At 43.8% G+C, this 24,636-nt stretch overlaps 8 protein-coding genes across 8 annotated transcripts; 4 read left to right on the top strand and 4 right to left on the bottom strand.

The window, feature by feature from the left end:
• Positions 1 to 216: 216 nt before the first annotated feature.
• On the top strand, positions 217 to 3,453 carry PICMEDRAFT_72936 (hypothetical protein; the record flags this gene model as incomplete). The annotated part of the gene is made up of 1 exon (XM_019164337.1): positions 217 to 3,453. The coding sequence occupies one exon, from the start codon at positions 217 to 219 to the stop codon at positions 3,451 to 3,453; it is 3,237 nt and encodes a 1,078-aa protein (XP_019018020.1).
• Positions 3,454 to 4,407: 954 nt separating this feature from the next.
• PICMEDRAFT_138675 (hypothetical protein) lies at positions 4,408 to 5,052 on the bottom strand. The gene has a single exon (XM_019160118.1). It carries the CDS (start codon positions 4,932 to 4,934, stop codon positions 4,440 to 4,442), a length of 495 nt encoding a protein of 164 aa, XP_019018019.1. The 5' UTR covers positions 4,935 to 5,052; the 3' UTR covers positions 4,408 to 4,439.
• A 119-nt stretch (positions 5,053 to 5,171) lies between these two features.
• On the top strand, positions 5,172 to 10,877 carry PICMEDRAFT_72935 (hypothetical protein; the record flags this gene model as incomplete). Its single annotated transcript, XM_019164336.1, has 1 exon — positions 5,172 to 10,877. One exon carries the CDS (start codon positions 5,172 to 5,174, stop codon positions 10,875 to 10,877), a length of 5,706 nt encoding a protein of 1,901 aa, XP_019018018.1.
• Positions 10,878 to 11,238: 361 nt separating this feature from the next.
• PICMEDRAFT_16715 (hypothetical protein) lies at positions 11,239 to 13,392 on the bottom strand. Its single transcript, XM_019161316.1, has one exon. The coding sequence runs from the start codon at positions 13,235 to 13,237 to the stop codon at positions 11,456 to 11,458; it is 1,782 nt and encodes a 593-aa protein (XP_019018017.1). The 5' UTR covers positions 13,238 to 13,392; the 3' UTR covers positions 11,239 to 11,455.
• A 306-nt stretch (positions 13,393 to 13,698) lies between these two features.
• Positions 13,699 to 14,313, bottom strand: PICMEDRAFT_33706 (hypothetical protein; the record flags this gene model as incomplete). Its single annotated transcript, XM_019162837.1, has 1 exon — positions 13,699 to 14,313. The coding sequence occupies one exon, from the start codon at positions 14,311 to 14,313 to the stop codon at positions 13,699 to 13,701; it is 615 nt and encodes a 204-aa protein (XP_019018016.1).
• A 326-nt stretch (positions 14,314 to 14,639) lies between these two features.
• Positions 14,640 to 17,125, top strand: PICMEDRAFT_16711 (hypothetical protein). The gene is made up of 2 exons (XM_019161315.1): positions 14,640 to 14,966; positions 15,707 to 17,125. The coding sequence occupies exons 1-2, from the start codon at positions 14,956 to 14,958 to the stop codon at positions 16,767 to 16,769; spliced, it is 1,074 nt and encodes a 357-aa protein (XP_019018015.1). The 5' UTR covers positions 14,640 to 14,955; the 3' UTR covers positions 16,770 to 17,125.
• PICMEDRAFT_16707 (hypothetical protein) lies at positions 17,087 to 22,490 on the bottom strand. Its single transcript, XM_019161314.1, has one exon. The coding sequence runs from the start codon at positions 22,463 to 22,465 to the stop codon at positions 17,192 to 17,194; it is 5,274 nt and encodes a 1,757-aa protein (XP_019018014.1). The 5' UTR covers positions 22,466 to 22,490; the 3' UTR covers positions 17,087 to 17,191.
• A 148-nt stretch (positions 22,491 to 22,638) lies between these two features.
• On the top strand, positions 22,639 to 24,391 carry PICMEDRAFT_11864 (hypothetical protein; the record flags this gene model as incomplete). The annotated part of the gene is made up of 4 exons (XM_019159852.1): positions 22,639 to 22,703; positions 22,758 to 22,824; positions 22,871 to 24,209; positions 24,234 to 24,391. The coding sequence occupies 4 exons, from the start codon at positions 22,639 to 22,641 to the stop codon at positions 24,389 to 24,391; spliced, it is 1,629 nt and encodes a 542-aa protein (XP_019018013.1).
• Positions 24,392 to 24,636: the final 245 nt, after the last annotated feature.

Raw genomic sequence — 24,636 nt, 5'->3', positions numbered from 1 at the left:
GAAAAACTGATCCACCTGTGCACCTCCAGCTGTAGCCATCGGGAGGAAACACCCCCCGAGCAAGTTTCGAGAACATGAAAATGAAAGAATCCAACCTACACACATGAAAATTACGCCAAGTATTTTTGAAGAAGAAGCTAGAACTAGCATAGTCTTCTTTGAAAAGCTCTGCCAGAACGATATCACTTTTAGCATCTACGTGTGTTTCTTAGGAAAATGTCAGAAGAGCTTTCACGTAAGAGACAACGCCCTGATGAATTCGAAGATGATTTCTACGAACCATCTTCACATCAAAATGGCGACAGCAACCAAAATGGCGAAGAGCAACAGCCTACGTATGAGGCAGATGCCTTACCCCCTCATATGATGGGTGGTGATAACGGGTACGATGATTATGCACCTCCTCCACATCAGGCTATGGACTATGAGCAAAATGATGAGAATCTGAAGGATACAAGAAATTTCCAGTCAAATGCAGAGGAGGCAGGTGATCAAGCGGATCTATTCAGACAGTCAGCAGCAGGATCTGGGGGTTATGGTCAAAATAGATACGACGGGGGAGCACCTCGTAAAAGGCAAAGACGGATGCAATTGAGTTCAGAAATTCAAAGAGCTCTTGAGCTGTGCAATAGTTTACAAAGTTTTGGAGATTTGGTATACGAAACAAAGCCATTGTTAACGCAGAGCAGTGAAACAATGGCCAAGTTATGGTCGGATGAAGACTTCAAAAGTAGCTTGCTTAAATTCTTAGGTGCAGTTGTTGTTGAAATGCCACACAAGACTGTCTTGTTTTCTGGCTTAATAATGTTAGCCAACGCAAAGAACGAACAGATTGGCCAAGATATTTTAGAATGGCTGAAAGACCGCATCAATGATGTTTTTGACGCTATTGAGAAGAAAGGAATGGATGTGGATGGTGATGATAATAAACCAGGAGATGATCAAATGAACCATGAAAAATGTTGGAATAGAATTTTCTTGGTTATCCGTATGTTTGGCCTATTAATCCACATCATTGACGACTTTGATGTGGTTGTTAGATTCATTGAACAGCTTTTGGATTTTGCAATTAATTTGCAAAATGCGGACGAAAAAAGATCAAAGTTGGCAGAGTTAGTTTACTATGAAGTTACTTTGAGCATACCATACTTATTGGTGAATGATTCAGGGAACGAAGATTTGAAAAGCAAATGCAAGCAACTGTTAAGCACAGCTAGAAAATTCAGAGTTAGAACCACTGAAAACATGGACGTCTTTTACAGGCCTGTTGCTAATGGTGACGGGACGTCATGCATTGCGATGAGTGACTTGTTGCAGCAAGCCCCGGAATCCACAGAGTCCTTTTTGGAGGACATGACTTTATTTTATGATGTCATGTCACTTACTGAACCATTGATCAAAACTGTTTTGACCGAGAAGGAAACTGCAGTGGTTCCAGAAGGTGCTGAAGAGAATAATGAGAATGAAGTGAACAACGAAGCTAAAGAAGAAAAGCCTGAACCTAAGATGGTAAAACATTCTATTGGTGAATTCGTTATCCCAAGTGCTGAGGTTTTGAGCAAGTATGAAAATTTGGAAGAGTTTGCTTCGATTAGTGACAAACTTTGGAAATATCCAAGATTTATTATTGATATTTTCCCTCGTGAAAAGTCTAGGCGTAGCCTTGAATTTGAAACGAGGCCTCAATTCACGACATATGAATCCATGGTTTTGAACGATATTTTAACAAACATTTTGAGCAACGTCGAATACAATCGTGTAACTGTGTCGAAGCAATTTATCAACTTTCAGAGGTTCTTTAACGAGAAAAAATTCTCAAAGTCAAATTCACCATTGGATAAATTGATGATCATTCATGACTTGGGTAAAGGTTTAGAATTTGACTTGATCAAAAATTTAGAGGAAAGTACCGATTTCGAAGAGCATATCAAGAACCAGATGATAAATTCGGCAAGAAGAATCCAGGCTGAATTTGAGGATGGTTTTAAGTCCACTTGGAAGATGGAAGAAATCATTCTCAACAATATTATTGACCTAATTTTTACATTGCCAAGTAGCGAGTTGCCTCAAATTTACTTTGAGGCTCTCTTGTCAGATACCTGTGGTCGTGATTGGACGTTAGTAAAGAGATCTCAATTGCACTCAAATGAAAGCTTGGTTTTCTCCAAACTTGTTGGGGATTGTTTCCGTTATTTTTATGAGAATATTGAGAAATTGGAATATGAAAACATTGTCAGATTTCTTGAATGGTTTGTATTCCAGATAAGTAATTTCAAATTCGAGTGGGAATGGCAAGAATGGGTAAGTGATGTGATTCAGTTGGGGGACGAAAGAGTGTACAACCCTAGATTATTTTTCATCAAGAATGCTATTCACAAGGAAATATTGATAACCAACTACAAGTTCATCAGAGATCGGACTTTGCCTGCCGATTTGAAGAAGTTTGCGAACCTCACGTTGAAGAATAAGGAAGAGTTGATTGACTACGACTCCAAATTTTTTGGCAAAGAGTTTGCGGAAGCAAATACAAGTGATCCTCTGGAAAATGTTGAGGACTCCGAGTCGAATGGCGAAGGTGGCGAGGACTATGTTGTTGAGACCAACACGGACACATACAAGTTATTTTCACACTACTTATTCAACCATGACGATCATCCATATAATGATATCTGTAGAGATATCTACATGAATTTGGAGAATGTTGATGAATCCACTGAGTCCTTGGTTGAGTTGACGACCAAGCTTAAGGAGAAAATCGAAAGCGATTCGAGCGGGATTGTGGAAAACAGCGACGAGTACATCATCACGCTTGTTGTCCAATCGATCTGTTTGATTGGGTCGAGGTCTTTTTCGGTTTTCGAGGAGAGCTTGAACAAAGTCTTTGGAGACAAGTTGAACATGATTGTTGAGAACACGGACAACGACCGGAAGAAGCAGTGGATAATCGACGCGGTTCTCCGGATCTGGAACAACGAGCCCCGGATCGGGTTCATGTTCATCGAGAAGCTGCTTCGGTACGGGACAGTGAGCGAGATCACTGTTGTCGAGAGCGTGTGGAACTGCAGCGAGAGCAAGGTGCTGCCGCTCTGCGAGGTCTACGCGGACGAGTTTCTCGGAAGACTACTGGATTTTGCCGACGAGAGCGACGGGGAGGAGGAGCTTGCCAAGCAGAGGGAGATCATCCAGGTGTACCTCGGGATGTCTGTGGCGAAGCTGAATGGGTTCTACCACACGGTTGCTGCCGAAGAGGGCAACGGTGAGATCGACATGCGGTACCTCGAGGGGCTAGATGAGACCAGCTCTGAGGCTGCATGGGGGTTGAGGAACTCTGTCGGGCTGATTGTGAGCAAGGTCCGCAAGTACAAAGATTTAGACATAGACTTCGGTGGGCTATTTGAGAAGGCTGACAACGCGGATATCAGAGCACACCTGCAGCAAGCCGTGGGTGTGTAGTTACCAGGCAGCAGATCCTGCTGTCGCTGTTGCTGCCACGTAGTCAGCCGGAGATAACCCGGGAGGATGGGGGGTTGGTTCTTATGGTTGCTGTCACACGCATGCGCACGCGTGTGCGTGCCGTGCTGTTGCTGCGCACTGCTCGTCTGTTTACCCGCCCGGGGTGTGATCTAATCTTTAAATCATCAAAACATCGATACATTACTAATTATTATTTAGCGCCTGCCACATCAATAGTCCGTGATGAGAGGGGGGACACTGTGCGCTATTTTTGGCAACAACAGGGCTTGTTCGCTGCATCCGGCCGCATTTTTTTTTTCACGGGTTTTAAGCTTTCTGCTATATATTTTTTCCTCGAGATCCTCTCCTTCGTGTTTAATTTTAGAACTCCTCGTCTACGGCCGGCCGGGGCGGAAGGGTTTAATTTGCCCCCGAGGTGCTGGATCAGACTGAATCCGGGGGGTCCGTGCAAGCCCGAGCGTCTGCATGTGCACCGAGCTGCTGAAGGAGCGCTTTGCCTGCGCTTCTGTGTTCAAGCCTGCTCGTCTACAGCGGGCTTGGCTCATGCATCCTGTGCTGTGCTGTGCTGTGGCCCCCGCCCGACCCCGACGACGACGACGCCCATCCCGGCCACCGACACGTTTAGCACCTGACGCGTCACGTCTGCGCCCGCGGCAGCCGTAGCCCCCTGTCACAACGCCAGCCGCCATCGGCGCGTCGCTCGCAGCCCAAGCAACGGCGCCGGATCTAGACCTTGCGGCCCCGATGCACAGCGGACGCGTCGCAAAACAAGGCAGCGCCAGCGCGCGCCAGCGCGCGCGCCCAACAGAGCACGCCAATTTAGTGTCCTGCGCGTCGGCCCGGCTGCGATGGCTGCCGCCGGCGTGAGCTGTTGTCGCGAACAAGGGCGGGCGCAGCGATGTTTTTTCGTTTTTTTTTTTTTTTTCATCCCCTGCCGCGGGCGCGAGACGTGGACGTGGTTGTTGTTATTTGTTTTGCACCTGTTTTGCGCTTGCACTGTTCGTCTGTCGGGCTTGATCCCCATTATTGGCGTGTGTACTCTGCTCTGCTCTGTTCCTTCCGCCTGCCCCTGTGTGTCTTTGTGTTTTGTCTTTTCTTTTCCCTGCTTGCCCTCGTCTACCAGAGAGACGTTTCTTGCTTTGCTTGTGCTTCTCCCGTCCCCACGCCCCTCCGTATTGCTTGTTTGCTTTCCTAGGCTCACAAACAAGTTTTTTTTTCCTCCCTTTGCAAACTCCAGCTGCCGTCTTTCTTTTGCTACGGATCGACAGACTAAACAGACCGACTGTTTCTCTGTTTGACTGACCGACTGTTTGATCGAAGCGGATTGACCGAGTCCTGTGCCGATTCCACGCTAGATTCTCAACCAAGCATCCGTTGACCATCTTCTGTCTGTTCACACACACTCGTTCTGTTTGCTTGTTTTCTTGTCTCCACCAGTGTCTTGTTTCTATTCCCACCATTTGCACTCGCTACGAACAAAGAATAAACAACATCTCCACCACACACACACACACCACGAACTCCCGCCTCCGGAGCTTCTGAACACAACCAAAAAATACACCACTCATTAGTGAACTTCCTCTAGGACCTGTGAATTAGTGTTTGTCAGTGTAAGTACCACTCCCCGCCGTCTCTCCACCTCCTCGTGCAGCGTTTACTAACAACACCCGTTTTCCCCTCCTCCGCCCCTTCCACAGATGTCTTACAACGACAACTACGATCCAAACCAAAACCACCAGGGCTACTACGACCAAGGTTACTACGACCAAGGTGCGTACGACCAACAAGGTGTGCCTCCGCAAGGCCAGCCAGGCCAACCGGGCCAACCGGGCCAGCAACCCCAAGGCGGTTACTACGAACCCCAAGACGGCTACTACGACGAGTCGCAACAAAACCAGGGCTACGACCAGTACAACAATGAGGGCTACTACCCGCAGGGCGGCAACGCCGGCTACGACCAGTACTCCACCGACGTGAACCAACAGAACGCAGGTGGCTACTACGACCAGCCAGGCCACAACGACCCAGAGTCCTACTCAGATTTCAGCTACGGCCCTGGTAACGTCCCCGGCACCCCTTACGATGGTGCCTACGGCGCAAACTATACCCCATCACAAATGAGTTACGGCGATCCTCGTTCCTCCGGTGCCTCCACTCCATACTACGGCGCAGGCATGTACGACCAGGGCATGATCGCTCTTCCTTCAGACCCTTACCCTGCATGGACTGCAGACAACCAAGCCCCAGTCACGATAGAACAGATCGAAGACGTCTTCATCGACCTATCCAACAAGTTCGGTTTTCAAAGAGATTCCATGAGAAACATGTTTGACTACTTCATGGTCCTCTTGGATTCTAGATCGTCCAGAATGACTCCGGCCCAAGCCTTGCTCTCCTTACACGCAGACTACATCGGAGGTGATACCGCCAACTACAAGAAGTGGTATTTTGCCTGCCAGATGGATTTGGACGACAGAGTTGGTTTCAGCAATATTGATTTGGGTAAAATCAAGAAGTCCAAGAAGAAGTCCAAGAAGAGCATTTTCAAGTTGAAGAAAGGCAAGAAGGGCGAAGAACAACTCCCAGAAGAAGAAAATCCCGATCAGATTTTGTCCGAAATTGAGGGTGATAACTCTTTACAAGCCGGCGACTACAGATGGAAAGCTCAAATGAACCAATACACGGCAATAGAGAGAGTCCAGCAGATCGCTCTTTGGCTTTTGATTTGGGGTGAAGCTAACCAAGTCAGATTCACCTCCGAATGTCTTTGTTTCATCTATAAGTGTGCCTTTGACTACCTCAAATCGGACGCTTGCCAAAACAGAGTCGACCCTATCCCTGAAGGTGATTATCTTAACAGAGTCATCACACCCCTTTACCACTATTTGAGAGATCAAGTCTATGAAATTGTCAACGGTCGTTTTGTCAAACGTGAAAAGGACCACAACAAAGTGGTCGGTTATGATGATGTTAACCAATTGTTCTGGTACCCTCAAGGTCTTGCCAGAATGTATGTTGGTGAAACTAGATTGATCGATTTGCCTCAGGAAGAGAGATATTTGCAATTAGGTGAAATAGATTGGACTTCAACATTTGTGAAAACCTATAAGGAAGTTAGAACTTGGTTACACGTTATCACCAACTTCAACCGTATCTGGGTTTTCCACATCTCAATCTACTGGATGTATTGTGCATACAACTCTCCAACCTTGTATACCCACAACTATGTCCAAGTGTTAAACAACCAGCCATTGCCTTCTTCAAGATGGGCCGCATGTGCCTTAGGTGGTGCTGTCGCTTCCGGTATCAACATTTTAGCAACCCTCTTCGAATGGATGTTTGTTCCAAGATCTTGGCCTGGTGCTCAGCATCTATCAAGAAGATTGTTGTTCCTATGCATTTTGTTTGGTGTTAATATTGGTCCAATCATTTTTGTCTTTGCATATGCTGGTTTGGTTACGAAATCTACTGCTGCTTATGCTGTCTCCGTCGTTATGTTCTTCTTTGCTGTCGCCACAGTCTGTTATTTGACAATCATGCCTCTAGGTGGATTATTCACCTCTTACATGAAGGGTAATTCTAGAAGATATCTACCACAGCAGACTTTCACTGCATCATTTGCAGGATTGTCTGGTATCGATAGATACCTATCCTATTTGGTCTGGATTACTGTTTTCGCCGCCAAATTCTCAGAATCTTACTACTTTTTGATTCTTTCTATCAGAGATCCAATTAGAAATTTGTCTACCATGGACATGAGATGTCATGGTGAACAATGGTGGGGTGACAAGCTCTGTAAGCAACAAGCTAAGATCACCTTGGGTCTGATGTACGCAACAGATATGATTTTGTTCTTCTTGGACACTTACATGTGGTACATTTTGGTCAACACCATTTTCTCCGTGGGTAGATCTTTTTACTTGGGTATCTCCATTTTAACTCCATGGAGAAACATCTTTTCAAGACTGCCTAAGAGAATTTATTCGAAGGTCTTAGCTACAACCGATATGGAAATTAAGTATAAGCCAAAGGTTTTGATTTCTCAAGTTTGGAATGCAATTGTCATCTCTATGTACAGAGAACATTTGTTGGCCATTGATCACGTTCAAAAATTATTGTACCATCAAGTTCCTTCTGAAGTCGAAGGTAAGCGTACTTTAAGAGCACCAACTTTCTTTGTTTCTCAGGATGATAACAATTTTGAAACTGAGTTTTTCCCTAAGGATTCTGAAGCTGAAAGACGTATTTCTTTCTTTGCCCAATCCTTAGCTACTCCTATTCCAGAGCCTTTACCTGTTGATAACATGCCTACTTTCACCGTTTTCACTCCTCATTATTCCGAAAAGATCTTGCTTTCCCTAAGAGAGATTATTAGGGAAGATGACCAGTTCTCCAGAGTTACATTGTTGGAATACTTGAAGCAATTGCATCCTGTTGAATGGGAATGTTTTGTTAAGGATACTAAAATTTTAGCTGAAGAAACCGTTGCTTTCGAAAATGAAAAGGATGACGACGTCAAGCAAGAAATTGATGATTTACCATTCTACTGTATTGGTTTCAAGTCTGCTGCACCTGAATATACTTTAAGAACAAGAATCTGGGCTTCTCTTAGATCTCAAACTCTTTACAGAACTGTTTCGGGTTTTATGAATTATGCTAGAGCAATCAAGTTGTTATACCGTGTTGAAAATCCTGAAATCGTTCAAATGTTCGGTGGTAACGCCGAAGGTTTGGAGAGAGAATTGGAAAGAATGTCTAGAAGAAAGTTCAAGTTTGTTGTTTCCATGCAAAGATTGGCCAAGTTCAAGAAGGAAGAATTGGAAAATGCAGAATTTTTGTTGCGTGCTTATCCAGATCTTCAAATTGCTTACTTGGATGAAGAACCACCTTTGGAAGAAGGTGGTGAACCAAGAATTTATTCCGCTTTAATTGATGGTCACTGTGAAATTATGCCAAATGAAAGAAGAAGACCCAAGTTCAGAGTTCAAATTTCTGGTAACCCAATTTTGGGTGATGGTAAATCTGATAATCAAAATCATGCTATCATTTTCACAAGAGGTGAATACTTACAATTGATTGATGCTAACCAAGATAATTACTTGGAAGAATGTTTGAAAATTAGATCTGTTTTGGCTGAATTTGAAGAATTGAATGTTGAACAAGTTAACCCATACGCGACTACTTTGGTTAAGGAAGCAGGTAACGTTAAACATCCTGTCGCCATTGTCGGTGCCAGAGAATACATTTTCTCTGAAAACGCTGGTGTTTTGGGTGATATTGCTGCTGGTAAAGAGCAAACTTTCGGTACTTTGTTTTCGAGAACCCTGGCGCAGATCGGTGGTAAATTGCATTATGGTCACCCAGATTTCTTGAATGCTACTTTCATGTTAACTAGAGGTGGTGTATCGAAGGCTCAAAAGGGTTTACACTTGAACGAAGATATTTACGCCGGTATGACTGCCCTCTGTAGAGGTGGTAGAATCAAGCACTGTGAATATTATCAATGTGGTAAGGGTAGAGATTTAGGTTTCGGTTCGATTTTGAATTTCACAACTAAGATTGGTGCTGGTATGGGTGAACAAATGTTATCCAGAGAATACTATTACTTAGGTACACAGCTACCATTGGACAGATTCTTCTCCTTCTACTATGCTCATTTGGGTTTCCATATCAATAACTTGTTCATTTCTTCATCTTTGCAAATGTTCATGTTGACGTTGGTCAATTTGAACTCCTTGGCCCATGAATCTATCATGTGTATTTATGACAAGAACAAGCCAATCACAGATGTCCTGTATCCAATAGGTTGTTACAATTTGGCTCCTGCTGTTGATTGGATTAGACGTTATACCTTATCCATTTTCATTGTCTTCTTCATTTCCTTCGTCCCATTACTTGTTCAAGAATTGATTGAAAGAGGTATCTGGAAGATGGCATACAGATTCGCTAAGCACCTTACATCTTTGTCTCCATTTTTTGAAGTTTTCGTTGCCCAAATTTACTCTACTTCCTTGGTCAATGACGTTTCCATTGGTGGTGCTAGATATATTGCAACTGGTAGAGGTTTTGCAACTTCGAGAATTCCGTTCTCTGTTTTGTATTCAAGATTTGCTGAGGGTACCATCTATGTTGGTGCAAGATGTGTTATCATGTTGCTATTTGGTACTATTGCACACTGGCAACCAGCTTTATTATGGTTCTGGACCATTATTGTTGCATTGATGTTTTCACCATTTATTTTCAACCCTCATCAATTTGCTTGGGAAGATTACTTTATTGATTACAGAGATTACATTAGATGGTTGTCTAGAGGTAATACGAAATGGCATAGAAACTCTTGGATTGGTTACGTTAGATTGGCAAGATCAAGAGTTACCGGTTTCAAGAGGAAGACTATTGGTGATGATTCCGAAAAAGCTGCTGGTGATGCACCAAGAGCTCATAGAACCACCATCATCATATCAGACACAATTCCATGTGCCATCTATACTGCCGGTTTATTTGTTGCATACACTTACATCAATGCTCAAACTGGTGTTCGTGATGCAAAGATGGTCAATGCTACTTTGAGATTGATTATTTGTGCATTGGCACCAATTGTTATTGATATCGGTATCTTATTCGGTTGTCTCGGCTTTTCATGTTGTTCTGGTCCTCTATTTGGTATGTGCTGTAAGAAGACTGGTGCTGTCATGGCAGGTTTTGCCCACGGTATTGCTGTTGTCATCCATCTAGCATTTTATGTTGTGATGTGGGTCATGGAAGGTTTCCATTTCGCTAGAATGTTGGTCGGTTTAATCACCATGATTTACTGTCAAAGATTGATTTTCAAATGTATGACCTTGTTCATGCTAACAAGAGAATTCAAGAACGATCATTCTAATGTCGCTTTCTGGACTGGTAAATGGTACGGTTCAGGTTTAGGTCTTGCAGCATGGACTCAACCATCAAGAGAGTTCTGTGCCAAGGTTATCGAATTGTCTCATTTTTCAGGTGATTTCGTTTTAGGTCACGTTGTTCTCTTCTGTCAATTACCATTTGTTTGTATTCCATATGTTGATAGATGGCACTCAATGATGTTGTTCTGGTTGAAGCCAAACAGACAAATGAGACCACCAATTTACTCTTTGAAACAGGCAAGATTAAGAAAGAGAATGATCAAGAAGTACTCTGTTTTGTACTATTCTGTTCTCATTGCTTTCATTGCACTAATTGCGGCACCTGCAGCTATTGGTTCATTGAAGACTGTTGATATTCATCCAACAGAAGAATTCCCACAATTTGCAACAGGTTTATTCCAACCAAGACATCAAGACAATAATGATACTGGTTATGGTTCTGGATCTTACCGTCCAAAATGGACTACGACAAGTTCATTGGTCACATTCTCAACCAAAAAGTGATTCAAAAACAAAAGAAAAAGTTCATTTTTCATCAAATTTCAGGTCACTTACCATCGTTTTATTATTATTTTCATAACCATTATTATTTTAGTTTTCCACTACCACTATTACTATTATCATTATAAATAATACACTGCATATATTCATTGAAGATATACCTATGGATGTATTTCTTTTAAATATGTTTATTTTTTTCATTTTTCTTACCCTCCTCCCCCCACTTCAATTTTTTCTAGGTTTAAATTATTTATAAATTATTCCTTCTTCATTATTATGTTTTATAGTTGTTGTCTTTATAATTGTGTTTTAAGTTATTACATTACAATATGTTAAAATAGTAAATGTTTAAGCTCAGCGCTTAGGGAAAATATGAGTAATTATTATTAAGAAATGTGATATCATATAAAAATTTATGAAAAGGTTTAATTTTATGAAGAATTTATGACTGCGTGCGTTAGCGTTAAATTGGGCATATTGGAATCAACCTATAATCGCAGCATGAGAAAATGGAGGGAAGGGGAGGGGAGGTAATTAAAAATATTAAGAAGCAAAAAAAGTGGAAAACTGTTAAAGCATCTTCAATGATGGAACAATCTAATTGGGTTTTCGACGTAAACCACATTGTGAGCATCAGCAGCATCGAAAACAGTTCTGTCCATAACCGAGCCTGATGGAGCAGCAATGTATTTAACACCAGATTTAACAGCTCTGTAGACATTATCAGGGAATGGGAAGAAAGCATCGGAAGATAAAGCAACATCAGACAATTGGTCAAGCCAGTCTCTTCTTTCCTTGGCAGTTAAAGGAACAGGAACGACTTCGAATTTAGATTCATATTCGGATTTCTCTGGCTCATCAGTTGGAATTTGGTTCGAGACGTATAAATCAATAGCGTTCGATTTCTCAGGTCTCTTGACACCCTTGGCCCACTTGAAGCCAAGAACACGTGGATGTTGTCTCAACCACCAGTTGTCTGCCTTATCTCCTGCAAGTCTGGTACAGTGAATTCTAGATTGTTGACCAGCACCTAAACCTATAACCATACCATTCTTAGTGTAACAGACAGAGTTTGATTGGGTGTACTTCAATACAATTGTGGCAACAGTTAAGTCAATTGCTGCTTGTTCAGTCAATTGGGTGTTTTTGGAGACAAACTCCTTGAAGGTAGAAGAGTTGAAGATTGCATCGTTTCTCTTCTGTTCGAGAGTTATGCCGTAAACTTGTCTCTTTTCCAATGAGGATGGGTTGTAGTTTGGATCTATTTGTAAGACACAGTACTTACCCTTCTTCTTAGCCTTGAGCAATTCCAAAGCTTCTGGTTCAAAGCCAGGGGCAATGACACCATCGGAGACTTCCTTCGAGATTATTTGAGCAGTTGGCAAGTCAACGATGTTCGAAAGTGCAATGAAGTCACCGAAGGATGACATTCTGTCGGCACCCCTTGCTCTTGCATAGGCATTTGCCAATGGTGAAAGGTTCTCGATTGTGTCGACCATGTAGATCTTCTTTTCTATGTCAGTCAAAGGTAAGCCTACAGCAGCACCTGCTGGAGAAACGTGCTTGAAAGAAGCGGCAGCTGGCAAGTTCAAAGAAGCGGACAACTCCTTGACTAAAGGCCATGAGTTCAAAGCGTCCAATAAGTTGATGTAACCTGGAGAGCCAGACAAGACCTTGAAAGGCAATTCCCCTTCGGTGACAAAAGCTTGAGCTGGCTTTTGGTGGGGGTTGGCACCGTATCTGAGAGGCAATTGGGCCTTACCTTCGGAGTACTTCTTTCTGAAGAAGTCTGAGATAGCTGTGTCGTAGTCAGCAGTGTGTTCGAATGCCTTCAACGCCAAGGTTTGTCTCAAGGAGTCAGAGATCTCGTTTTGGCCGCTCTTGTTCAATTCTTCCAAGAAGACCGGGTAGTCCCTTGGGTCAGACAGAATGGTGACTCTGGAGTGGTTCTTGGCAGCGGCTCTCAAGAGGGTGACACCACCGATGTCGATTTCCTCGACGGCTTCAGGAATGGTGACGTTGATTTTCGCAACGGTCTCCTTGAATGGGTATAAGTTACAGACCACAAAGTCGACCTTTTCGATGTGTTGTGTCTCCAAGTCCTTCTCGTCGGACTCGATGTTTCTGGCCAAAATACCACCGTGGACGGCTGGGTGCAAGGTCTTGACTCTGCCACCTAGCATCTCTGGGGCATGGGTGATGGTCTCGACGTCGGAAACGGGGAAGCCAGACTCTCTGAGCAACTTCGCAGTACCGCCGGATGCCAAGAGCCTGACCTTGGAGGCGACCAGGCCCTTAGCCAAGTCCAAGAGACCTGTTTTGTCGTAAACAGAGAGGATTGCGGTTTTCTTGTATTCAGACATACTGGGTGGGGAGGAGGAAATGGAGGAAGAGGGGGGTCAGTGTGTGTGGATGCCCGTGTACAGTGTTTCAGTCCAAACAGAAGTGGGGCGGTGACGCTGTGGGGGGGAGGCACGAGCACAGAGGTGTTTGGAAGAGCTGAAGACAACGTCTTGAGCACTCACGGGTGTCTGTCTGGCTGGCTGGTCGGCTGACTCGCCGACAGCCCGGCCGGCTGACTGACTTGAGCTCCACATGCAGGCGATTGCAATTTTCAGTGCGTGGGGAAAAAAAAATGCAATTTCTGTGGAGCGAAGTCACCGGCGGAGAGAGGCACGGATTATTACTACTGCGCTACGGTCGAGTCAAATCCTGGGAAGCGTGTATTAGAGTGATATACAGGAGTACAGGCTACTTAGCGGAAAAGAAGCAAAGAAAAAAAAAGGACGAAAGCAAGACGGCGAAACGGGGGGCTTCACGGGGCTTATTTTCTGTATCTCCACAAGGAAAGAGTGTTGTGCTTCTTCCAGTTGTGTCTTCTACCGTTGGAGGTCTTGTTGTACAAGTGACCCTTGTTGATACCTCTGGACTTCTTACCAGCGGAGGTCAAGCCTCTAGCCTCTCTGTGCTTGTGGACAGGGTTGGCGATCCAGTTGTAGGTTGGGTCGTTTCTGATGGCGTTGTGGGATGGGTCCACGAGGATGACCTCGAAGTACTTGTAGGTGGAGTCTTCGTTGACCCAGTACGAGTTGAGGACTCTCAAGTTGGATGCTCTTCTGCCGACTCTTTCCTCGGCGGTGACCTGCAAGGACTTTTGGTACTTGAGGTGGTTGACACCCTGGTTGGTTGGCTTACCGTAGGTGGCACCCTTTGGAACAGGTCTCTTTCTGTTACCTCTTCTGACTCTGACTCTGTAGATGACAAAGCCTTGCTTAGCCTTGTAGCCCAACTTTCTGGCCTTCTCTGGTCTGGATGGCTTGGATGCTCTGTGGATCACCTTGTATTGTCTGTATTCCCAACATCTGACTCTCAACAAGAATCTCATGACATCGGATTGTTTCTTTCTTTGAAGTTCTTCTAAGTACTTGTAGGCACCCATTTTTGCTGTTGTGGTTGGTTGGTTGGTTGGTTGTTGATCCTGATACTGCCCTTCTGCTCGCTATCTGTCTTGCACGCTAACCAAGAAAAGCTCTTCAACACCACCACCACTATCTTCACTCCCGCAGCAGACACCCACTCTCCCTCTCGCTCCCGCGCCGGCCCTTGTGGCCTCGAAAAAAGTGAAAAATTCCCGAAAAGACAAGTGCTTCTGCGCGCGAGGGTTTCTCGTTGCGCGGACGCGCCCAAGCCCTCGACACACGCACGTGTCCCGCCGCCCAGCCCTCTTCCGCGCCGACGCGACGGCGACGCGTCGCCGTCGCGTCGCCCCCCGTGAACAGCGTTGCCCCGTTTTCCCCTCCCCCCTGTTTTTTCCTCTTCTGGCCATGCCGGGCCTCCGTGGCCTCGGTTGGCCCATTCCCAGCGTGCCGCCGCCGTGTTGCGCTGCACACACGGTCAAGCCGGTGTTGTTCCGGGGCGTTTGTCCCGTGCGTTTTGTATTTAACCGTTTCGCCCTCCCTCCCCTTCTGCTTTCCTCCTCCTGGCTCTGCTGCTGCTGCCGTTGCTGCTGCTGCTGCTGCTGCTGCTGCTGCTCCATGCCTCTGCAAGCACCACTCCGACCCCTGCCCCGGACCCCCACACCATGACTTTCTTGTACGTCTGAGCCGCCCACAGCGCCTGAGGCTCATCACACCGGCGGCGCCGCTCTGGCGCACAGCTGTCCACCCCCTCCTCTGTCCGATGATACTAACCGCACCGCGTCGTCCGCCCTCCAGCGGACACCACAGACCCCGTCTGACTGACGGACCCCCGGGAAACACCTGCTCCTGTCCGCAATCGACCGTTCAGATCACATCAAATCACACTACCACCCGCTGCTGATGAGCTCTGGGCCCACCGCCAGATCGTGCCATGTCGCGGACTCGCATGAGCAGAGAAGAAAAACAATGGCCGCTGCACAGAAGCTGGCGCATTGTCGCGTTACGGTTCGGGGCGGCAGCGCAGCGCAGCACCGTTTTCGCGGGCGCGGAAGGCGGGTGCGGGGCCAGAAAAGCTGGGCCGTGGGGAAGCAGGAAGAAAAAGCAGCAGATTGGCACACAGATAAGCCGGGGTCAGGGCTCGGGCTCGGGCCCGGGCTGACCTAAGCTGCGGCAGCCTGCCCTGCCAGCCATGCCAGCCATGCTCCAATTTCCTTTCCCTCCTTTGCATCCCTCCTTGTGTCTCTACTCTTTCTGGCCCCGTGTCTGTCCCCTCTTCTTCCTCTCTCTCCCGCCTCTGGTGCTTTGCCCCCCGCTCCTCATCGCACACAGCAGTGGTACCACCCCCGAGCTCCCGTCAATTGCGGTAAGTGTTTCCCCCCGTCTACTCAGACTGCTCTGTCACGCCTAGTCCAGAGGTGAACTGAAATCCAAAACCAAACGGCTGCACAAGTCGGACAAGGAAAAGTCCAAGTCCAAGTCGTCCTTGAAGTCCATCGCGTCCCTGGGCAGCCACCATTCGCACCCAGGCACCTCCTCTCCGTCCAAGTCGCTGTCGTCCGGAAACTCGCTCAGGTCGCTGTACACGTCACATTCCAAGTCGTCGAAGGCCAACCTCTCGTCTGCCTCCATCTCGGATTCCCCTTCTATCGCGGAGTCGAATACAGCGTCCGTGATCTCCTCCCCCGTGCAGGAGTCTCTTTCGACCGGCGAAACGGAGGAAACCAAGATCTCCTCGGCCCCACTGGCAGTAAACGACACAACGAAAACCCTCCTCAGCTCCAACACCGTAGACACCGTGGTCAGTGATCAACCGGATCCCCAAGAAAAGCAAACTAACACATACAACCCTACAGTCCAGAAAACCCCAGTTATACTAGATATACCTAACTTCCAATCCACCACGATGCCAAAGCAGCAATACGAAGACAAGGCTCAAAAGGCTGCCAACGACGTTGAGGCTAAGGCCGAAACTGTGACAAAGAACGCCCAGAAGGAGGCCAAGAACCTCTCTGAAAAAGTCAAGAAGGACCTACCAACTTCGGACGAAATAGACTCCTTTTTCGAAAAAATCAGAAAAGCCTTTGTCTCATTGTACTCCTCGACCTCAAGCACGATTTCTTCTGCCTTGGGCTCGACTTCAAGATCCTTGGTGGCTCTCTACCAAAAATCGCTATCGATAATACAAACATCGGCTGCGAAATCAATCGACTTCACAAAGTACTATTATTCCTCAGCTTCAACCAAAGTCAGCCAAAACCCATTGATTGCTTATGACGCTTTATACCTTACAGCCTGTTCTGCCCTAGGAGGAGCAGCTTATACTTATCATAGGGACTTCCTCACCAAGAAGATATGTGAGCATTGTCATCATACAAACAATACCCTACATCTTGCAACCGCCGTTGGTGTATGCTTGTCAATCCTGGGAGTTGGAAACTATTTATACTTGAGAAAGCCAGGTACTAAAAAAGCATAATTCTAAGTTTTCTATAGCTCTTGTCAACCCAGACACCAGTCACACTGGCATTATTTTTCCACGATAGTTGTCCTGTTATCTTGATTGAGTTTCATTTTTTTTTCTTCAACTAACTTTCCTCTTTTCTGTCATTTTTTTTCCTCTTCTTACTCAATGACTTCTATTTACACATCTCCATCTCTTTTTCCCTTGGTTTATCCCGGTAGCACTTATACAATATGACACTTATTATCTCCGTAACATAGTTCAAACTTATTTTATCCAACTCTACTTTAGGTTTTCATTCTCAAACCTTATCTTTTTATAAACATATAATTTTTTTCCATTAGTTTAGTAAAGAGTACTTGCAAAAATAAAAATAAAAATCCAAAATTCCAAACTTTTCTATAAAATCTTTCAACCTCATCAAGTTTCGGTCCTTCTCATTCTTCACCTTCTTCCAAACCCCGCTGCCTCTCACGAAGAATCTCGTCAATGCTGTGACCGTTCATACCAGAGACACCATCATCTCCTTCGACATCTTTGTTCTTGGAGCTTCTGAAAATCTTGCGATAAGCACGATTGGAAAATTGATCGCTATTACCAGAGGTTTGGCTGTCTTTCCTGATTCTAACAATCTCCCCACTAGGTAGCATCTCCTCAGTGTATGTATCGTTTGAGTTGATCTTCACGATTGTTGGAGAATTAGGAGGTAATTCTGTGGGGTTCACCATCGTCCCCTTCCGTTTCCGTAATTGGGTGAAGTCGCTCGGGTGGATCGATCCTTTCTTCATGAAAGACCGAAAATTATAAACATGCTTTTTCAAAGTATCATATTCGCCCAGGCCGTCAGGCTCTTGTTCAACAATCTGAGACTCGTGTAACCAAGTCCATCCCTGTTTCAATTCATAGTAAGAGTTCTTCACGAGTTGTTTTTCAATATTAGGATCTTTTTCAAGCCTTTGGAAAACCTCAGTGTCCGTCATCTTGAAACACATTGAAACTGAGTAGAAAATAAAGTCGATCCAAATTCCCAACACCGTTAATATTAGCAGCGTTGCCCAAAAAGATGGATCCCGACCGAAATGCTCGAAAAGACCGTGCTGAACATAAAAAATCGTATTGATCTTACTCTTGTACAATCCAACCAATAGCATACACCAAACGCACCATCCAAGAACTGAGATAACCCAAGAGATGATGGAAAGTTTGGTAATTGTGTGCATCTCGATTATATTCAACTTCGTGTTGATAATTATGATGAGGACCGTGAACATTATAACTCCCATGGGATAGGTCGTATTGTCAATCAAAGCTGAGAATCCATAAATATACCATAAAATAAAACATAAAGAGATCGATTGGGTAGCTGCCAATATGACCCATTTAATGAAAACAACCAAGTTAAAAGTTTCATTGTTGATCCCTTTGCTGTATAACTCTGGAACCGAAATGAGTGTCGACGGCTTCAAATCTTTATCGTACATACCAATGCATAACACTGGTAAAGATGTGAATAAAGTATTGAACATCGACAACGACCATGATTCGTATAAAGAAGATCCAGTAAACATCGTGTACCTTTGATAAAGTAGCTGACTCAAATAAAATAGTAACTCCTTGTAAAAAGTACACAACACAAATTTTGATGTCCTGATGTAGTTGTATCTACCATGAACCAGTAACAACTTCAACAAATATCTAAATTGAGCAATTGAATAGTCTGAAGTTCTCGCAGCTTGTAAGCCTTCTTTACCAGTGATTCCGACACCAACGTCAGCACTTTGGATCATGGCAATGTCATTGGCACCATCACCAATAGCTAATGTAACTTTGCTGCGATCCAATTCTCGAACTTTACTAACCATTGTAGCTTTCTGAGATGGAGAGGCACGACAGCAAATAACAGAATCGGCCTTTACTCCTAATGAAATAAATAACGGCATTATGGTTGGGTCATTTTCAATTTCCGACAATGTTGCTCCATCAATAACAATAACACAGTGAGCTATACCACCTTCATCAAGTTCGATCTCCGTAGCAGTGATAATCGATCTAAGCTTATCAGTGGAATTAGCTCCCTCAATCGAAAGAACTATCACTGAAGAATAATCCTTGATCAATTTACAAGAGTACCCAATATTGATAGCAGTTTCTCTTTTGTCCCCAGTTAGCATCCACATTCTAATTCCAGCACGTCTCAACTTTTCAATAGCTTCAGGTACACCATCCTGTAATTTATCTTCAATAGCCGTACATCCTAACAAGGACAAATTTTCTTCCAATTCCGCCCCGACATTCTCTATCTTGGTCGACCTATCAACGAGTGAGGTTTTGGCAGTTGCGTACCTTTTACTCCATTCTTCATACTGGGGAGCAGTTAAATCCCTGTAAGAATACAATAAAGTCCTCAAACCATCTGAAGAAAATTCGTCAATATGTTGTAAAGTACGCTCGATAACAAAATGATCATCCGAGATCCACTTATTAGATGGAATATATTGATCTTGGGATAAATTATATTTTTTCCTGCTTTCCATATCAAGAGATTTCTTCGACTCCTTGTAAATAGCACCAGCTTCATTAGAATCTAAAATAGAACTAATGTTATCATGACCCTCGTTATTGTTTCTGAGCCTACTCAATGTAAAACTCAGTCTATTTGACGCAAAAGAATTTCTAGGGCTATTAGTCTCTCCTGCATTTTCAATTGATCTTCTGCTCAAAACAAAATCGGACTCAGCTTTCTTTCTCAAACTTATTGATCTTTTCAAATTTTGCTGTTCACTGGTGACAATGTCAGCCTTGGCTAATCTTTCCATTATGATATTATCCGCACCTTTGCAAAATAGGACAATTCGATTATCGGGAAACTTCACTACTACAGACATCCTCTTCCTTGCCGATGAAAACTCAACAACATCAAGAATCTCATAATTCGTGAGTTCTGGTTCCTTGTCGAAACAATGTGGATATGATTTCAAAGTTACAATTTTTTGTTTCCTGTTGAAAAGTATAAATCCCATATCACATGCAGCTTGAACGAGTGCCAACTCATCTGGAGAAGCAGCTTGATATTCAATTTTTCCATCTTCATCAACATTCTTGTTGTTTTGATCTACCACAAACGGATTTGTTGAATTACTTACGCTCCTGTCCTCGCTTGCAACAGTTGGAGAAGCTTCCTCCAACGAGTCAATTGAATCCCGATCCTCTGCCTGAACTCTTCGAGGCAAACATGTATGGCATAGTGCAATAGAGAGTAAAAAAAATGTGGCTTTTTTAGAGAAAAGAGATTGAGGATTTTCTTGAATGTATTTGACAAATTCAAGTGAGGATTTGATATCATGGTGATCAAACTCGTTTTCTTTGGGTATTTTTCTTCTAGTTGAATCAGACAACGATGCCATACTTGGTCGTCCTGAAGTCACAATTGCACCTGGTTTTTCCTCCTCTTTAGAAAACACATCAGAAAAATCTTTCGGATCATCCAATTTTTTCACCAGAAGGTCAATGTCATGAATCCATGGCACACCACATACAGAAAATTTTCTGAAAATCATGATGTTGTCTGTCAAAGTACCCGTTTTGTCAGAAAAAATATAGCTGACCTGGCCCAATTCTTCCAAAATGGTTGCAGTACGAGCCTCGGCGGGGGTGTCTGAGGGTAAGTGATACATGTCAATGTCCCATTGAAGCAATGCCATTTGAATAGCTTTGATGATTTCCATTGTGACGTATAAAGACAAAGGGATCATTGTGTTAAACATAATAATAAATCCCATTATAGTTGGTGCGACACCAACATCGGCACCATCTGTATACCACGTAAGGTCTCTGTACTTTTTATAAAAAAGCCTCTCTGCCATTAAACTGAAACAGGAAATGGTTAAAACAACAAAAACCATGAATGCAACGATCATGTTAATTTTTCTCTGTAGTTTTGGTGCCTTGATTCTTGGATTTTTGATTGCGTTCATCCTTATTTTGGTTTCTTCACCTGTAAAAATAACCATACCAAGACAACTATCAGTATTCCTAATAATTGAACCTCTATAAATGGTACTATCAGGACCCAGAGGATAAGTTATCATTTCCTGCGTTTCCAGATTTGGCAAGTCCAATGAACCTTCGAAGTTGTATAAATCTAAATTTGGGTCTTCAGATAAAACTGTTCCCGAGATATTGAACAAGTTTTTTGCTTTGTTTGCAACTTTGTGCAACTCGATATTGGGTATTCTGGCTTTCAAATTTGTTTCACCATCCAAGGCCATAGTCTCGATAAAAGTCTCACCCATTTCATTTGTACTAGTCAATAAGACAATGTCTGCAGGAACCCATTCATCACTTTCTAGTTTTATGACATCGCCAACTTTCAAATCTTTCCATTTTGTTTTTTTAGTTGCAATCCCTAGTCCGCCCAAAAGTTGATCATTGTCAAAGGAGTTTGGGTGTGCAGACTGGTCTTCCAGTTCTAAGTCATCTTCGAAATCAAAGTCAAAAGATTGACCACTTGGTCTCAACCTTGAAAAAGATGTTGTGCTTTTGCTAAACCTCATATCGGATTCAAACAATGAATCCGGAGATTCCATTTCCTTTAAGACCCTTGTTGTTTTATTGTTTTCCTGCTTGTCTAATTTATGTCTCCTGATATCTTCGTATCCCTCACGTAACATCGAGATCGAAATAAAAATACACAACGGAATAATGGTAGTACTGGTTCCTGTCGTAGACCAAGATGGTATCAATTGCAAGATGGAAACAAGTAGAAAGTAGCAATTTGCTAACTTAGAGAACTGAGCAATTAGTTGTCTTGGTAAAAAACTTATTAAAGTGTACCTTGACGATGTTATCACATTGTTCACATAAGGCGTGTTCATACGTTCATCAACAAGTAAAGTTTCATTTTTTTTATTCTTTACTATTGGGAAATCTGTGTTAGTCATGTTCATTGTGATCGGAATTTGACGTCCCCCAACGGATGGTAACTCTGGTCTAGCACCTGTCAAGAGCAAAAATGTCCGTTTCAGAATATTTGGGAATTTTAAACTTGAGAAAGCTTTCAGTGTTCTCTTTGATTTTGCTTTCCCAGTCCCTCCTCTATACGAGTAATCGTTGTGGTTATCATCCTCGCTCAAACGAATTTTATTCCTCTTACTACTCAAATTAAGATCTGTAAGCGGGAGAACCTCGTCGTTCAAGTCCATGATAGATTCGTTAGTGAGCAAAGTGTCGAATCTATTGCTCGTCAACTGGGGGTATTGTTCATTGTTTCTTACGAAATCTAAATCATTTGGCGTGTAAGTGTTGTCAACGGATTTTAGTTCGATATTTTCCATCGGGGTAGGCTCATCGTCAAACCTGACCGTCTGATTCACAGCTCTTGATGCACCTTGACCGCCGCCGCCACCATTTCCATGATCGTGTAAATCTGTAAGTGGGGGCTCAAGGAAGTGCTCGACCTGTTGATGCATACTATTGTTGAGTAATTGGGTACGCAAACTGTAGCCCCGTTTTCTGGTTTTTACAGAAAGTGCAGGTTTCTTCGGCGATTGTGCCGAACTTTCTTTTTTGTCACCATTTAGATTTGTGGTGCTCGAAGCCATATCGTGACCGATGTCAAAATGCAACGAATCATCGCTGAAATCTTCCGACTCAAGCTTATCAGGCTCAATATAGAAGGGATTGTAAGAATCTTGTACCTTCCTGGTTGGCATCTTTGATCCACGGAGGTACTTTTTCTTAGCTCTAGTGAATTCCAGCGATTTCTGTTTTTTCCAACAGCTTTCTGTTCGCTTTGATGTTTAAAATAGATTTACCGTATCAATAAAATGATAGTTGATGCACCTCTCTGCCGCTGCGCCATGATCGTCAAGTCGACGCGTCGGCAATGGCCGCAGCATTGTTGGCTTTGTCTGTTCCCGCTGTCCGCGCCCCCGTGCACCGCAATAAATGGTGGGTTGATTGCAGTTGTTCCAAGTAGATATCAACGGTATTACTATTTTGAAGTGACAAAATCGTTTTGATGTATTCCCTAGGTCAGCACGTTGGTATCTGCTCGTTCTCATTAGCTTCAGTGAGTTTTGTTTGTTCTTCAAAGGACTTTGCTTCCACACCCACAGACAATGTCTTTGCTTTGCAAAAGTCATCTTTTCTTTTTCCGCAACCCTTCGATCATTAATGCAGGGCTGAAAAACACTATACAAGCTGAAGGACCAGCTGCTTTGAAAAACCTCAGAAGCAACGGCCATCTTGGCATTCCAATTGTTGCTTCATTAAAGAGGCTTGTATTTAGCAAGACTCTGGGTAGAAATGCGTCATCCTCTAGCATTTTCAAAAGATCATTTTCTTCTTTTACCAATCAAACCCATCTCATTGGTCAATCAAGACCGTTTTCCACAAGCTTCAGAAGTTTTGCTTCTTCATCCAGCCCAGCTGTAAGAAGTAGTTGGCCTGCAAACTCTTCCAAATCAGTCGGTTACCTGTGTATTGGCTCCTCCGTTTTGGTTTTCGCCATTGTGGTTTTGGGTGGGTTGACAAGACTAACTGAGTCGGGCTTGTCTATAACTGAATGGAAACCTGTCACTGGAGCAATGCCACCGCTTACCGAAGAGGATTGGATAACAGAATTTGAAAAGTACAAAGAATCTCCTGAGTTCAAACTGCTTAACTCTCATATGGACTTGGAAGATTTCAAGTTCATTTATTCTATGGAATGGTCCCATAGATTGTTGGGAAGAATCATCGGTACGGTTTTCGTTTTGCCAACGTTGTACTTGGTAGCCAGAAAGAGGGTATCCCTTAAAACAGCAGGAAAATTGGTGGGAATTTGTGGTTTGATTGGTCTTCAAGGTGCCATCGGATGGTGGATGGTGTACTCTGGTATCGACACTGAACAGTTGGAAGAGAGACGTTCAAAACCAACGGTCTCTCAGTACCGGTTGGCTACACATTTAGGTGCGGCTTTCTTGGTCTACTGTGCCATGATATCTACCGGTTTCAGCGTTTTAAGAAACCAATGGATCATGCAACAACCTCAAGAATATGCCAAGTATTTCCAACAAATTCAATCCGGCTCTTTGTCCAAGTTTAAAACTTTATCGAAGGGACTTTTTGGCTTAGTGTTTTTGACTGCAATGTCTGGTGCGTTTGTCGCTGGCTTGGATGCTGGTCTTATCTATAACACTTTCCCTCACATGGGAGAAAACTGGGTTCCTTCAGCCGGCGAGCTATTTGATCCTGTTTACTCTAGAGTCAAGGACCAAACTGATCTCTGGTGGAGAAACATGCTTGAAAACCAAGCAACTGTCCAATTAGAACATAGAATACTTGCAACTACCACGGCTCTATCGATCTTTGCATTGCACATGTACTCACACAAAATCAAAACTATTATTCCTCGTCATGCTTACAAGTGGTTGAACATAAGTATGGGTGTTGTTACGTTACAATATATCCTAGGTATGTGCACCTTATTGTATCTAGTTCCGACCGATTTGGCTGCAGCACATCAAGCAGGTGCATTGACTCTGCTCACCTGTACATTGTTACTGGTGAATAACTTGAAAAAGCCAAGTAAGGCAAACATGCTCATCCTCAAAAAATACCTCGAAAAGAGTGCTAAAACGGCAAGTAAGCCATAGATTTTTTGGGAAATTTTCCTTATTTAACCGTACCTGTACATGCCTTGTATATATAATCCTATAAGTTTAACATTTAAGCGTGCACGTCGCCTAAATGCCTGTATGAATAATCCCAAAGCCCATCTACCGGTACTGAGCGTCCATAGATGAGCCGAGATTTTTCGTGGTTCTCAAAGTTGAACTTTCGCTGCTGGGTTCTAGCGAATTCATGTTACCGGGACAAGGTAAAAAAGGTGGTAGTAGAT

The sequence above is a fragment of the Pichia membranifaciens genome (assembly GCF_001661235.1).
Source record: "Pichia membranifaciens NRRL Y-2026 unplaced genomic scaffold PICMEscaffold_3, whole genome shotgun sequence".
Taxonomy (NCBI): domain Eukaryota; kingdom Fungi; phylum Ascomycota; class Pichiomycetes; order Pichiales; family Pichiaceae; genus Pichia; species Pichia membranifaciens.
Note: the sequence above shows the minus strand (reverse complement) of the source record. Positions and strands in the feature narration are given on the sequence as shown.

What these genes read in the sequence shown, in the direction of transcription:
- PICMEDRAFT_16715 (XM_019161316.1), bottom strand. Translation starts at nt 13,237, where the DNA reads ATGTCTGAATACAAGAAAACCGCAATCCTCTCTGTTTACGACAAAACA.
- PICMEDRAFT_16707 (XM_019161314.1), bottom strand. Translation starts at nt 22,465, where the DNA reads ATGCCAACCAGGAAGGTACAAGATTCTTACAATCCCTTCTATATTGAG.
- PICMEDRAFT_138675 (XM_019160118.1), bottom strand. Translation starts at nt 4,934, where the DNA reads ATGGTGGGAATAGAAACAAGACACTGGTGGAGACAAGAAAACAAGCAA.